Here is a 16,864-nt window from a genome sequence, read left to right on the forward strand (position 1 = left end):
AAGGATTATGTGAACATATCTACTAAGACATGTCTCAGCAACTTGTACAGTTATTGGGTGGAGATTTGTGTGGAGAAGATTTCAGTTTTCCAAGTGGTAAGTGGCTAGTCAGTTCAGTTTTGCTCAAACAGAAAATCTCTGATGGGTCAAGATTGGGTGGGGGAAAACAGACTCTAGTTTTGTTTTTTTTTTTGAGTGCGTATTATGAAGTTTAAAACTTCCCACCCTGAGGATGACTTTCCGTTAGCATCTTTGTTGACTCCCAAGACCAGTTGCTACCTCTATCCACTGGAAAAAACTACTAAGTCTTCTTACTTCAGGGAAATTAATGTGTATTTGGAAGTTGGTTTGGCTTAGTTCATTGTAAATGGTTTGTACTATAACATTTATTTTCGTATGCCCACTGTATAAATACTTGTCAACCAAGAAGGAGAAAGATCTCCTGCCAAATACTGTGGGGATTTGTTCCTAGCAGAATCCAGTAATGTATCTTAGAATTCAGAATGTGGTATGCTAGAGTTCTGCCTGTTCTAAACACTGTAATAAAATCACCTGCTGTTATATGGATGGAGACACCATATTGTTATAGGAAAATATTTTCAGTAGATTTAATTGCATCAGTGTCTTCAGGACTTTGTGAATGGTTAGCCATAAAACTGCTTGTAAGTTATGACAGGAGACAGAAAATGTTTAGGACGTTCTGTTCCCAGCTGTGCTGCTGACTTGCAGTGAGAATTTGGGTACAGTGCTGCACCTCTGAGTGGCTGAGTCTGCACGTCTCTGGGATAAACTTCACCTTATTAAGGCAGAGGACTGGAAATATGTGTGTTTGGAAAGCTGGGTAAGAATTTGCACATAAATTAGATTAGTTGGCAGGTATGAGAAAGTATAGGAGGAGGAGTTTTATAGAGCTGAGTTATGAACACCTCTAGTGAGTTCTGGTTTGTTGCACAAATAATGCCATTCCCTGTTCTAAAACGTGCACACACAGCCCTCAGATCTCATACTGGGGTCAAAGCAATGAGTGATCTGGACAGGGTGAAATGTACACATAGTGTGGTCCAGGTTTGTCAGTGGTGCGTTCTCCAGAGCAGAGATCTCTGTGTTCCTACTTGAGTCAGGTCATGTCTCTGCCAGGAAACTGGGGCATTTCTAGGCATTGGTAGAAAGAGAGAGAAGATCATGTAAGCATTTGCAAGCTGAATTCCAAGTTAAAATTCTACTGGGTAGTTTCTATGGTTCAGTGTAATAGCACTCACTTCGACTCCAAACTCCTCTGTGGACAGGGATTTGTAATTGTAAGGAAGGAGCAGTTCCTGTTTATCTGTGGAGCTATAAAAGAAAATTATAATATTCTTAGAAAGCCATAAAGATGGCAGATAGACTTTAGCAAGCCAGGCTTCCATTAGCTCTATTCATATCTTTTCAGCAGTTATATGAAAGATGTGCAGAGCTTAATTGGAATACCTAACATCATGAGAGCAGATAATATCATAGTATTAGTTCATTCAGTTCAAATCCTTATCAGTCCAGTGTAGCACTCATAAATAAAAAAAACCATTGAAGAGCAGGTGGATTATATGAGTGGACTCTGACATGCCTTTAGGGGTCACAATAAGTTAAAGGTAAACAAGACATTTTGAGCATTTCAGTTGACAAGACAGCTGCCACATCTGTTTTTCATTTGATATTTTTATTATGGATTTATATTTTTAATTACACAGTTGTGTGATGAGTAAAAGGTTTTGACTTGTGTTAAAATGTGGAAGTATGAAAGCATCCTGCATGAGAAAGATTCATCTTAAACAGTTCCACTTTTAGTAGAGAAATAAAGAGGTTTAGAGCAGAACATGTTCTCAAATACCACTAAAGTACCCTCCTGAGATGATACAATTGGATTATTCTGTAGTCATCCAAAATAAATGGAAGACCATTTAAGACAAGGCAGGAAAATATATTGAGAAACATGCTGCAGAAATCCATCCTATAATGGTATGGGGAGATGGGACAATTAACCCAATAGGTCTTTTTCTATCTATTGTTCTATGAATTTATAAGGTCTGAAGTCCTGTAAAATGAGAACACTATTTGGATGATTTCAATTGTTAACGATTGAGAAAAGAAAAAAATTGAAAAAAAGCCTTACCCTGAAATATGAGTGAGTCAGACTAGCAATCTAACACAGCTCTGAGAGGCTTGGGGTCTGCTTCTATTGCCACCAACTGTAATTCTTCACCCCAGGAGAATATGAGTACAAAAGGCTGCATTGTTAAATCCACTCATTGCTATGAGGAATAACCAATACATATGTTTGTTAATTTATGCTTGCTTACAATAGCTAACAGGTTTCATGCCTGGTCTTTGCTAAACAGCTGATTTAATTTGAGAGTTCCTGTTCCTTTTACACTTCAGTGTCCTCTCTCATTTTTAGCTTGTTGCTTCAGTCCGGTTTCTCACCCTTACTGAAAATAGGATGCAGCTGAAATAGGGCAGAAAGGATTACATATGGCTTTAGGTCTTTTGATAAGTGGCAATGAGATTCAGGCTCAGTCTTCCACTCAATAAAGTGAATGAATTCCCCTGTCACCTTCCTCAGCTGGAAAAGTTCGACTTGTGTGGTTGCACCCTTAGTGTAGTCAACTCATGATTACTGGCCAATTTCCAGTTTTGTACGCTAATGCACTGTAAATGAGCATCTGTTTTCCTTGCATGAAGACGTGCTCTGATGAAATCAGAAGTATGGCCCTGAGGGAGCTTGCTAGCTATCCCTGATCCTCTGCACCATGCAGGGCCAGCATAGCTCTGTGGTTTTGTAGTAGGATTCTGCTGGATACTTATTGCTCCCCTGGTATTCTTGCCCTTGTCATGTGTTCGTTTTGCCACTCATTAAGGAATATTGTGAACACCATTTGTTATTTTAGCCAGAACATCTGATGAAATCCTGTGAAGGTTTTCACAATATTAATTGCTCTTCTAGTGGGAATTTAAATCAGCCATTTTGCACTTGGCTCAGCAGGCTATATGAATGGACACTTTTCATGAGTAGTATAGTGAAGCATAGGATATATAGGGAGAGTCAATTGCTATTTCTCTTTCTGTGGTCAATAGACCACAAAATGAAGGTCTAAAATCAGTCTTCTGTATCTATATTTAGGCATATTAATATCTAACTCATCAGTTTGTAAAGCTATAAACCAGGAAATAGTGAGGTTTGCCTATAGTTCAATTGTTTTGAAAATTGGATCACATATCCTGGTCCTTAATTAATGACCTAGGAACTCAGCTTCACCATATAACATGGCAATAAGCCATACAGCATCAGTATCTGAAAAGTAAGGAATTGTTAGACTAACAAGCCTCCCTTGTCCTGCACCTTTCAAATAGAATTACTTTAGTCTTACTAGCATGATCTAACTGCTAAGTCATCCCTGCACATACCATGCAGGATATGGTGACAATATACAGGAAATCAGCGTAGAGATCGGAATACTCTATTCTTAACCCAGTTTATTTTGTATGACCTAAGATATCCTGCTGAAGGATGTAGCATAGTTCGTGAAGTTAAAGGAATGGATCCTCAAACTGCCACACTCAGTTACCAGAGCCAACTTTCCCACCTTTTAAGAGGTACTATCTGAACCTTTTGTAGACTGATGTGTGAGCAAGTAGTTAAAGGCCTGTTCCAGAGTGAATCACTCTTCTCCTATCCAGACCATAAACTCTCATGCTTTCAAGAGCTCTTCTGAGAGTCCTGTATCTCTTCATTCTCTTCAAGCATTGTCCTGCAGCTGTCACTTTCCTTTTTCTGTGAAAGGATGGGCATAACTCTTACTGGAATATAGTACTGGCAACCGCTAAAAGTCTTGATTGAGCATTTTGGCTACAACTTGAAATTTCCATGTGCTTTCCTGAATTTTGAGAGGTTGAATATCTGGAAATATGTTCTTTTTTCTTTGCTTATTGGATGATTTCCAGTATTTTTGGTGGGCAGGAGTGCCATAAACACAGGCTTTTTCAATTTTGCTCTGTTCCTGTTCTCTTCCCTACTCCCACAAACATAGATGTCTTTAATTTTTATATCCATTGAGAGAAAGTGAAGCAATTTAGCAATCCAGGTTTGAAATTGCAGGTTGCCTTCTTCTAAGCAAAGATCTCATGAAATTAGTCTGAAGCAAGGCTCCTTCTTGCTTGTTGTTTTACCTTCTAGCAGCATTCCTTACCAGTCCACTGTCAGCAGGAAGGAAAATGAGAATATCTTCACACCCAATACCCAGCAGCTTTGTGCTTAGGACGCCTTGGGATATGGGAACTACAACTTCATCCTCCTCCTCCTTCCTGAGGCAGAGGCCTCTATGTTTACCCTTGGGCTTTACCAAAGTGGAATTTAATCCACTACCTTTCTTCAAAAGACAGAATGGACATAAAGGTGCTTCCTTTGAAGCCCTGATCTAAGTGTCTGTCTAGACGTATCCCCTTCCTTATCAGCTGGCTCTAGGTCTCTCCTTTCTGCACATTTGATTATGAGCAGATGTGTATGTTCACTTTTATAACACATATATCTTAATGTAGGCTTCATGACTTACTCTCTGGGGTGCATGAGAAATGCCCATCTCCTCTAACCTACCTGACACTTGAACTCTCAAGAAGCATAATTCTTTCTACCCAGAAAGCACCCTTAGCATACAAACACCTATTTCTGTCCTGGAAATGCCAGACAAAAGTACAGTGGCTTTGAGATCCAGCTGTCTTTCTCATTCAGGACAATTTTTGCCTCTTCCTCCTGCTTTTGAATTTTTCTTGTATGTATTTCTTATGTAAAAAAAGCTTGCTGACTGTCTCATATATATATATATATATATATATATATATATATATATATTCAAAACTGTGAGGGACTTGGTAGTATGAGTGGAATCCAGTAAGAATCAGTTAATTGGACTTCAGTAGAACCATCTCTTCACTTTGGGTATCAGTAACTGCAGAAATTGTGAAGTGTTTCTACAGTGTGAAGAATTGTTTTTTCGTCCTCTTTCCCTGTTTTTAATTCTGGCTAATACACACAGCCCATTGGTTGCCCTGTTCAATCTCTACAGATCCCTAAAGCTGGTATTGTAAACTAAAACCACTTTAAAGATTGCTTAGAGTTAAAATTAGTGACTATATTGTAGTAGGGCATGTACATATCTCAAGCATGGAGTCCTGTTCTAACAACATGCAGTGCTGAGTGAATTTCTGATCCAAAAAAATCACAGCCCAAGTAGACCAAGTAAGGGCATAGTAACAATATATATAAGCAGTATTCACAAATGTTATGATGACTTACAGTGTGTTTACCCCTCAGTTCTTTAGGAGGGATCTGAGCAGGCAGGAATAGTCAACTGGAAAGGCAGAAGCAGCAACAGGCTGGGGAAGGGGAGGCTCAAGTTAGCAGAGAAGAAAATAGAGGAAGTAAATTGACTGTGAGGATTGAGGCTCTAATTGGCACACAAAAAGGGGAGGTGGAATAGAGTCATGACAATGTCAATCCAGACCAGGGAAAGATCAGAAAATAGCAAAATAATCCATAGATGTTATTAGCTTGTGATGGAAATGGGCTGCTCAACCAACTGTGATGGCATTTAGCTTTTAGCAGCTGACTAGACTGGAAATCTTCTCCTTCCAGGCCTCCACAAAAACACAGGGTTTGCTTCCACACAGTTGTGCATCTGGGAACTTGTCATTCTTATTCTTTCTCCCATTTCAGTGCTGCGTGGGAACTTGGGTTTCTCTGACATAACAAAATACTCCAAATGTATTTCAGAGTAGCTTGCTGTCTAGCACATGACATGTTGGAAGAGATACAAGCTCAGTAGTTTTAGAAAATGAGGTATTTGTTCACTCTCTATGAAGAACCACAGCTATAGATTTAGTAAGAAAATTCCGGGGTTATTAGGTAGTTACTTAAGTGTACTTACAGTACGCTTATTCTTTGGAACGTGCAGGTCATATCTTTGATTCCTCTGTTTGCCTTGCCAAGAGTTCTGCAATGCAAACAGGGAAACTGTCAGGCAAGAGTGTTTTTACACTTTATTTTTCTTTCTCCTCTGAAGGTCAAATGGTCTTTCCTATATATAGCTACTATGGTGACTGAGGATTAATTCTGAGAACTTTTTGAGTCTATACCTCTGGAATGTGTCATGTTTTGAGGGGGATAACTTGTGCTAGTGCCTGTGTTGGGGTTATTCTTAACCTTTGGTGTGGTATTCTTAAGGAAAAAGTGTAAGTTCAGCCCTTGGGTTGTAATTCTCAATAATTTCCATTTCTGAGATTCTGAGAAAGCAAAAGGTGAGAAAAGAAAGTGAAAGGGTAAATAGCTGCGAATGAAATCTCCATCTCCCATCTTCCTTTTTTTTTCTTTTCCTTTTTACAGCTCAATTCATCCTGCAGCATAATTTGATATCTGCTAGTCCAACAGCACAAAGGTCCACTCCTTCTTGGAGAGCTCTGGCTCTCCATGTAGGAAAAGGAGACCAAGCTGCTTTCTTAACCAAGAATGTTCCTGGAGAAATGTGGACTGGAAATCTGTGTCCTCTGGGCTTAAGTCTTTCTCTAGTATGCATGCAGTTGGGCAGAGCTCTTAAAAATGTATTAATTCTATATATTCTGTTTTATTCCTGAGTCTCTCCAACCCTCTCTGACTATCATGTGTCCTGCACAGATTTGCTGTCTTTGAGTTTATGACTGAAATGTGTTTACTTTGGTGATAAAAGTAATGAAGCCAAGCCTGTAGGAAAGAACATTCACATTAAAGGAAGATATCAGTGGATTGTCAGTTTTGTTATCTGAACAGGGTTGACAAAACTCATTTGGGGTACCATCCTTTGGTAAGCTGAAGAGCATCAAAACTCTGAAAGAGTGAATCCTTCAGCCTGAAAAATCTACTCATGTTCAGAAATGTATTGGTCTCTGTTCTCAACAGCAAGGAAAGTAACCATGATCATGATAGCATCTGTTTTTCATGTTTTGTTGTTTGTTGTTTTTTTTTAAATGCCAGGAACACGTTCTTGTTGTTCTTTCACTGGTGACTCCCTGGTTTAGCCATGACAAACTACTGCAGAGATTTGCATAGGTCCACAGGCTTCTCATAGTGCCCTTATTTTTGGTACTTCAGTAGCATGCCAGTGTCTAGTGATATGCTGTCCCTTCACAGTTCCTAGCTTTATCAATCATAAATTTACTGAATGATAGTCTTTGCCAGAGTTTACAAGATTGACAGTAGTTCCATTATTTAGGTCTATTCCTTGTCTTTCATGAGTATGTTTGGTGCATTATTTCCTTACTTGGAATTCTGAGTACTGAAAATAGTTTCAAAGTTTTTCTGTTTCATTTACATGAACGTGCATTGGGAAGAGAAATGAGTGCCAGAAATAGAGTGAGTGGTAATTCTTGTCAGATGAGGAGTGTGAATGGATTGGAGAAAACCTCTAAGAGAGTCTGATTTTTTGGTGAAACTTCATGTTCAGTTAGGACTGAATAAAACCAGTTCTGATAAAGACTGAACACTCACACCATGTATTCCTATGTCACAGGTTTTGGTGTTTTCTTAATTCATCCAAGCATGTTCCTTTGAATTTTAAGATTACTTTTCTCATGCTGTAACACTTCTTTTCTCTCTTCTTTTTCACAGACTGTTTTTGAAAGGAACTGTCAATCTGACGACTGTGCTGCTGATTTGAAACTTCAGGGTAAATTGTTGCTGTCCAGGTGAGTAGGTGAACTTTTTTTTCCCTCTCTTATAAACTAGTATGTTCTTCACTTCTAGCTGGAGAGCATAGAAAAATAAAAATGCAAACACAGTCATTTTGTGTCCAGACTAGAAGGACAACAATAGTGATATCATCTTTAGTGCAAAAGTATCTTGAGACATATGCAGAATCTGAACTCCTGTGCTGGAAGGCACTATGCAGGGCAAGACATCTTCACCTGCACAACCACAACAGATGAAGCTGGAGAAAAAAATAAAATACCATAGCAGGGAGGGGCAGGGAAAGTAAAGATATGTTTCTGCATCAAGTACCAATGTGTACTACTATGTAATTTTTCAAAGACAATAAAATAACATTTCTGACATGATTGCAGTAAAACTCCCTGAAGAAAAGCAGTCTTGTTCAGGAAAAAAATTGACATGGAAGGTAAAAGAAACCTCTCAGAACACTGCAAATTGTCATCTTCAAATTATTTTTCTCTGTTTCTGAACTAGCAGTTTTTCTAACTATCCTGATAATACTGCTCTCCTTTGTCAGATTCTTCTTATTAGCAACTTGGAGAGGGAGTCTGATTTCACTTTCTTCTGAGATAATTAAGCCTCATCAGATAGACTAGAGGTGAAGTTTATGTTCTGTCCCTTGTGACTAGTGATCCTAGGGAAATGCCTATTGTTTTGTCAGGATGTGGTTATTAAATTTCGGGATAAATCAGGCTAAAGGTGAACTTTACACATCACTTCTGTTTCCTTTTTTTTTTCAGTATTTTTAGCACATTTTTAGAAGTGGAAGTGCTGATGTGAGTTATTTAATTGTGTGCCAGCGGTTTTTTCTGTTTGATGGAGATGGTTTCTGTGAAATGCTTTAAGTCAGGAAAGAGGGGAAGAGACTCTCCTGCTTTAGGGGGCAGATCAAAAAAAAAAAAAAAAAGGAGATAAGGAGATATAATATTTATATGGGTCTACAGTATGTTGCAACTGTACTGGAGACAAAACTGAACCAAAGACAAGTCTGAGAAGTTAGGGTCTTCTCCGGACACAACTGAAGTCCACAGGAATGTTTCAGGGGATTGGCTGCGAGCAGTTAGGTCTCAGGTTGTAGAGTCCAAGCTTTGACTGTGATTAGGGTAGATTTTTGATCTTCTGCTCCATCTTCATGGTGAACAAAATCTGTTGAGAGCTGGAGATTTTTCTGTGTGGACTAGGAAAACTGGCAAGGTATTTTGTCCTGCATTTAAAGGAATAATTAATAAAAAGCAAGGGACAAGTCCTAAAAACTTGTCCATCAGTGTATAGTAACCACAGCAGTAATTCACAATTGGAGCATTAGACTGTTTACTTTTATGGCTGTTGTTTATGTTATCTTGGCATTTTAAAAGGCACAACTGTCAAAGAAAGCTTAGGATATTCAAATACAGTTTCCACATTTGTATAGCGCAACATGGAACAAATCGTCTCAAAGGTCTTTATCTAATGACACTCCAAAGTCCTGTTTCAAATAAACAGGATGTTGTCATATTCATCAGGTCTGCCCAGAATGGGTTTTCTAAGCTGAAGGGCTGTGTAAGTTTTGGTTATTAAGAAACATAACAAAATGGGTATCTCTAAAGAAACTGCTATGGATTCTGATTTTAGAGAAGTGTCTGTCTGGAAGAATATGGTAGTTTTTCTACTCTCATGTGTTTCATGCTAATGAATCCTATCAGTGTTGTTCTAGATAATTCCTGTTTATACTAAGTCTACATACAAAGCTTTTTTAGAAAGTATATTTATTTTTTTAGAAGGAGAAAAAGAATTGACTCATTTATTGCTATCTGCACTAAACAATTGACTTCATTGTTAGCAGTGTTATGGCAATGCCTTTGTCTAATCATCTAACTAAATTTGGTGGATTTATTGAAAAGACTACAATTAATGACACATAAATACATTGGATAGAAATAAACAGGATGTTTTTTAGAGGAAGCAATTAAGTGCAGTCTCTCAGACCTGCTGCAGCACTTTGAAGATGTCACTGGACATGTGGGCAGGATGATCCAGTTCAGATCATCTACCTGGGATTTTGATTAAGATTTCTCACTAAGGTTCACAAAGAGATTACATTGCCCAGATCTGAGAGGAATGTTGTTTGGGCATTATTACTTAATTAAAAGGTGGTCAGCAGCGAGAAGGAATAATTAGTTTGTTTTCCTGATAGAGAAAACTCCACAAACACTTGTGCTGGGGCTAGCGGTATTCAGCATATTCATAAATGAATAGCAATGTAAAGTTTGCTAAGAATTCTAAACTCTTCAGAGCAATGAAGAGAACAAATGAGGAGGTGTGATTTCATGAAGTGTATGATTGTGGATTTTATTTTTGGGTATGTTGTAAATGCTGAGAGTTTACATGGTAAAGAAGTGGCAAATATGAATGCTGGAAACAGCAAAATAACAGTGTGCTTTTTTCATAGACCTCTTGCTTTTAGACACGGTTAAATACAGGGCTCTCTACTAGATGGACGCACTTGATCTGGCTATTTTTGCAGACTTTTCATGAATTCGTAATATGATAGGGCCAAAAGCAGTGCAGGAAGCTATATAATGTAAAGTATAGTTTTGTCCACCTCAATGTGTAATATGCTTTCGAAAGTGTGCTGGTTAGAGCATATGTGTGCATAGCAAGATAGCTCAGATTACATTGATACCAAGAGAATTACTTTCTGAGATCACTCTTATGAGCTCAGGAACTGCACAAACTGCTGTGATTTAAAGTTCACCTGGGATGTGTTTGAATCACCATAGTTGCCCAACTTTGAAAATGCCAAACCTGCATACCAAATGACTAATAGGAAAAACAGCCCATGCTGGAAAGAGCTGACCAGGTCTGCTTTAAGTTTGCTTTTCTTGGGATTCTCCTTCTCTTCTGAAAATTATTTGTATGCCCTCAAACAGGGAACACTGCATTTTGATAAATAGACAGCCTAGGATGTTAACACTGGGTCTGGGTAACTACCTAATATATGACCACTTATGCAAAGTTCTTTAACTATGCAAACCTGCATGTGGAAAGTCAGAAACTTCATTCTGCCATTCTGAACAGATATGATTTGGTTGGACGGGCAAGAGCAGTAGACTGTGGTTTGCTAGATTTAAACCAGGGATTTGGGAAAACCTGCTTGTGAAGGCAGTTTGTGATACACAGAATTGAGGTGTGCAGAGATAATGTGCTCTGCCATCTTGGGTTTCAGGACTTGGCTACATAAGGTCCCTGCTGACCTCATCTGTTGCTGTCAATAGTCCTGTGTTGAGGAACATGTGGATGGATTGTATGACCTCCAGAAATCCTTTCCAACCAACTTTTCTGCATTTTTCTGACTTGTCTCAAGGCAAATCCTCCCTGTAACATGAGAAAAATTGCCCCAACGGAAAACAACTCTTTGCCAACATGGACACACCTTTCTTGGGTGGTTATGGGTGTCTTCCAGCTTTATGGTTGGAAACCTCCCTGTGAAACTCCTTGGCTCTTTCTAATGTCATCTGCCATCAAGAATATGTAACATCACTAGAGGGGTCAGTAGTACCAAAGCCTGGGCCTGGCAAAACAATCTGTGAGGATTTAACTTTCTATGGCAGACATTATAATATAGTGGTCTTTGCTAGTATTACTACAAATGGTCTTCTTATTGGTACTGGTAGGAGTATGAGTGCAGATGGCAACTTAAGACCAAAGAAAAAGGAGCCATAGAGTGTGCTGGGGACTTGGTGAAAGCAATGTTAGGAGAAACTGAAGGAGCAGAAGGGAGGTGTTTCATCTTTCTTGTCATGACTGGTTTCAAATCCATTTTTCTTAAAGAACAAATATGTGAGGCTGTAGCAGTGCAGAGCAGTGAGATTACTCATCACCTCCTCTTCAAAGAGTCTCCAGTGTTAAATCTTGCAGCTGTTGTAGGATATGGCAGAATCTGGCCCTATCCATGCAATAATGTTCTGTGCTGGGGAGAGACATCTGAAGGGAAAGACCTAAAAGTATCTAAGTGTAAAGAAAGTATTTATGTATTGCATATGGATAACTTTAATGACACAACCTGAAACTATAAGAGAAACAGGAATAGAATATTTTGCAATAAACTTTATTTTTATAGCCATAGCTTTGGGACAGCAATAAGAAACCTGTTTTCCTTTCCAGCAACCCAGTACTGAAACACAAAATGCAATTAAAGAGTATTCTCTTAGCTATTAGTTTCAAATGTTTAATATTGAAAATATATTTATTACATATCATGCTTGACTTCAGTGCCTTACTCTCTTTTCTTAGCACAGCAAATGTCTTTTCCATCAGGTTTCTGTAGCAAATAGCACATTTTTTATTTCACTTCTACTTGTTTAGAATCTGAACAGCATCTGTTTTCTCAAGATGTGCTGGGGGGGAAACTTTGAAGCAGGTGTTCTGTAGAAGATTAGACCTCCCTGGCATTTAAAATCTACTAATCCATTCCTCTGGTACTTTATAGGGGGGGTGGAATAATAATTTGGTCTTCTAAGAAAGACCTGAAAGTGCTGAGGGAGCTAGGTTTACAGGAGCACACATCTTGTCTATCATATCAAGGCAGTTTCAGATCCCAAGCTGCTGCCTGTCTGTCAGATTGGCACTCTGCAAAGTCAATGGTAACAGCACTGTTTAGGCTGTGATGGGAACTAAGTGAAAACCATGAGAAGACATCTGAGTAACAGTGAGGGTGTTTGAAAAAACAGACTTTCTTCCAGCTGCAATAAACAAACCAGCTAAAAAGACCAGCGCAGAATGGGTAGTGGCTTCCCTATGAGGTACATCTAGGAAGGAAATCCTGTGTGGCTGTATAAATATACTGACAGCCTGCATGTCACAGTGAGTGGAGCAGCTTTAGTGAAAACAAACAGGGCAAGAAGAGAGATGATATTGCAGCATGTCATATAGCTGCTGTATTCCAGCACAAGCTGTGCACATAGTATGTAAATTGGATTGTAAGCACAGGACTATGAGCCCCCTTGGACACAACACGCCATAATAAATGCTGTTGTAATAAATATTACAGCAACAGAAAGTGCTGGAATAATTAGTGCTATTCCTGAGAAGGTTCCAGGAGGGAGTCTGTCTTCCATATATTTATGTGACATGAGGTTACCCTTCATCTGTCATTAGAAACAGAATTACTCACCCATTGGAGTGCTTCTAAGTAATGTTTTGCTGTTTGGAATAAGCAGCTTGCTTTTATGTGTTGGTTTAGAGCATCTTTAATGGCCACCATTCATTCATTCACCCTACAGACTGGCTGGAATTCCTGTATATACTGCTGCAAAATGTTTATATTGGAAATGTGAAACTGGAAACAAAAGTTGTGGAAAGCCAAGGGGGTGACAGGTGCATTTTACAGAAATTTTCATGGTTTTAGAAATTTGTTAGGGCTTTTTGAGTTGGAGTCCATGATTTAAAAAGTTCTCTTATGAAATGGGATTTTTTGAGAAATGCCCTTTTCCTGTTGAAAGGTCAAGTGTGTGACTTGAGAAGTTTCTGTTGGCTCCTCTGGAATTAGCCAAAAAATCCCAATGAACCAACCAAAACAAAAAAACCCCAACAAAACAAAACCTCAGTCTGTCAAACATTTCAATGTGTTTGAAATGTTTCCATTTTAAATGGCATTTTATGAAGAAAAAGCGTTTTTCCAGTATCTTCCAGTCAGCTCCAGAGAAAGTGCAAATTTTTATCCCCTCCAAATAAATTTCTTCTGTAACGTACTGAAGCATTAACATTAACATGTCATCTGCTGACCTTCCTTTTGATTCTGTGATCTTCTTTGTTTTATGCGTGGCTCCATATTTGACAGGCAAATAAATGATTTTGTGTAGTGTTTCAGGATGCAGTCTCAAAGTACCTAACCCAGGCGTGATTCAAAAGACAAGGGAGAATGTGTACCACCACTCTGTGCCCCCTGCTCCCAGCCCTTGATCTTACAACTCTGCAGTTTATAAGCTAATTCTTTGTATTAGTGAAGAAAGACTTATTTCACATAGATGACTAGCTATGCAATTGCAAAACTGGTTGTTTTGCAAATGTTGTGCATAGATGTAATAATAAATATGCTCATGGAAGAATTCCCTCTGGATCACTGGGCACATCATCAAACATTGGGCACCTGGATTTGACAAAATGAACCTTAGCAGTTTTGTATTGATGTGTCAATTATTACAGAACCTGAGCTGAAGGAATCCGGAAATCATAGATAAAACCATGTGTTATGACAGCTTTGTCCGATTTGGTTTTCAGCAACACAAGCTGTAATGGCACAGGGCATAGGTTAGTGTAGTGACAGTGCATAAAGTCAGTGTCATCTGAAGGAAGGAGTAATAACATGAAGTTGTGATCAGAAAGTTGAAACCTTTTTGAGTGTATCTCATGAACACAGCAGTGTTTTATGAAAAAATTAATGAAGGTTTTCGCTGATCACAGGCTTTTGCAAACCCATGGAGAAAAGCTGAAAGCCTGTCATTTCATGTGGGAAGCAAAGCTGTTTCATAAATTTCACCAGGCTCACGCCTCAGCACTTATCTTCCTTTGATCACACAATGGGGATTTGTTTCCAGTGAGGCCTCACATTTCATGGCATGCCCACTGTGGTTTTATGCCCCTGAAGTGCATCTTAACAAAACAGTCGTGATGAGGAAAACCAATATCCTTTCATTTGGAGCTTTAATTACATGCTCTGATAATATCTGGTTTTCCTTTCCTCTTCATTCATAGCAGATGAAGAATTTGTTTTATCTTATTTTATCTTTCATTGAACAAACACTTCTTTCAAAAATATTTTTGACGGTCCGTTTACCCTAGACAGCCCACCCCAAATAGCAGAGCTGCTCGGCTCAGATGGAGCTAATTTTCTGCTTTACAAAAACCAGCCAGAGCAAAATGAACGAACGCTATGGTTTAGCATTTCTCCTTCTGGGAGAGTGGCCTTGAGCTTTCAGTCAAGGTCCTCTGCGTATAAAGCTCTGTGTAGAAACATGGATATAAATATGGAGCCGTGACAGTCATGTGTGGTTATGTGCACAGTCCACCGTGCTGTCCTAACTCTCAGTCCTTTAAAATACCAAGAGTTATTTCCAGGGAGAAAAGAATGACAGCGCCTTGGAAAAATGGATATGAGTACATTGTTTTCTGTTTTCTTAAAAAGTCATAGCAAGTTTCACACTGTGATTGTAGCGATTTCATAAATCAGGGTGGAGTTGAATGTTATTTCAAAATAATTTGCTGCATTGTAAAGGGTTCAATGAAAAAAATGCTTATACCACTTCATGTGTATTAATACATTTGCAATTCCCTTTGGGATTTAGTCTTTCAGTGAATCCAGGAAGCAGAATTCTGATTTTTAATTTATATTTACTTTTATTTATCTTTTACCCACAGACAGTTGTTAGTGTGTTCGATGCTGCGTTTGTGAGGCACATGGAGAATTCTGTTGTAGCTCATCCAAGAGAAGATTTGCAGTTTCCTGAAAGGGCTATCCAGCAGAGCCCACAATTAATCAGGATACAGTACAAGTTGCAGTGGGAACATTGTCTCCAGAATGAGTGAATATTTTCCCTTGTTGAGGCTGAATGGAGATGAAGGAGTGGTTTCTTGGTTTCCATCTGGTTAGTTGTACTCAAACCCTCATAAATCTCTCCCAAAATATATGAGTAAGTTCCATTTGATAGCACTGGGCAGTTCTGTTCCTCTTGAACATATGGTGATTCAACCCACGTGGATCATAATAGAGCCATCAAGTGATGAGTAGTAACAAACCTCAGTAGTCCACATCTCATACAAGAATACAGATTTGCAGTTCTAATAACTGGCCATTGGTGATCAGTCAAGGATACTGTACAGGTTAATCTTGTCACTTCTTAAATATGGATTTTTGTAAGAAACAATTGACTGTATCCTCTCAAGTAGGATTTTAGTGTTTGGTTTTTAAATATGACCCCAAAGAGCTGTTCTTCTGTATAATTTGGGTTGATTGCTGAACTACTGTATAACCTGGCCCTCCTTGTGAACAGCAGTATTTTATGGATCTAAGATCACCATATAGTTTCTTGGTCTAGTTAACAAAACAGAAGCTGATCCTCAGGCAGATCTGTCAGATGAAAGCTGCCTCCAGAGGTGGAATTTCTTGGTACTGTATGGTCTGCAATGAGAAGTGGATGCAGCAGTATTTTGTGTTTGCAAATTACATCTTGGCTGGTGCATGCATGCATCTGTGTACATACATATATACATACTAGTTCATGATGCAGCCACATGATCTTTTTCTGTAGTATATCCTACAGTTACAAAATCTGTGAAAGCTGAGGTTTTTCACAGCTCACCAATTACATTGTCTTGAGGGTTTTACATGAGCTATAGAGAAAATGTGCTGATATGGGTATACATTGCTTATCAGCTGTGACATTGAGACATGTAGCACCTGCTACTGCAAAATGAATTTCCTAAAGTAGCAAACATGTACTGTTTCAGATGTTTCATCTCTGATTGAGTGCCTTAAGTTGACCTCTGAATGTGATTGCTAGATGGAGCACTAGCCTTTTTCTCCATCATCAACTAGCTGAGTATGCTTTTTAAATTGCATGTTGTACCTCAGCAGCCCAGGGATGGGAAGCTATCTGACAGTAGTTTATCTGGGTTTGATGGTAAATACATTACAGGTATGTAATTACAGTACATGTGATGACTTTGTTAATGATCTAATTCCTAGAAACAGACTAATGCATGCAACTTTCAGTTGTGTGCCTTGTACCATTTATCTTCAGCATTTCTTTCTGCCATGAGTAACTAGTTTTTGTTTATGTTTCAGCCTTAGGAAGATGGCTTGCACACACACGCAGGGATAACTTTATCCCAGGGGCACAATACCACTGCTTCCAAGGAAGCTGCTTGTGCTCAAAAAAGATGTGGGTTTGTATGTGTGTCTTCAAGGGTGAAAGATTAGATTAGAGCTTCTGTAGATGTTGTGCCTCATCTTGCTTTCATGTGACAGTTTCATAAACCAGGGTAGCTCCATTCAAACCAAAGCTGCTTCCTGGAGTAAACATTGTGTGAAAACAGAGGCAGTTCTTTCCCCAGTGATTCTTC

At 38.8% G+C, this 16,864-nt stretch overlaps 1 protein-coding gene across 1 annotated transcript in view; it reads left to right on the plus strand.

Annotated features, from left to right (window-relative positions):
* Nucleotides 1-16,864, plus strand: part of ITGA9 (integrin subunit alpha 9) — a 209,771-nt gene that overhangs the window by 113,839 nt on the left and 79,068 nt on the right. Inside the window, exon 17 of the mRNA XM_009904757.2 lies at nt 7,667-7,743. Coding sequence (XP_009903059.2) covers nt 7,667-7,743 — 77 coding nt within the window. The remainder of the gene's footprint in view (nt 1-7,666; nt 7,744-16,864) is intronic.

This window comes from Dryobates pubescens, chromosome 4, assembly GCF_014839835.1.
Source record: "Dryobates pubescens isolate bDryPub1 chromosome 4, bDryPub1.pri, whole genome shotgun sequence".
NCBI classification, from domain to species: Eukaryota; Metazoa; Chordata; class Aves; order Piciformes; family Picidae; genus Dryobates; species Dryobates pubescens.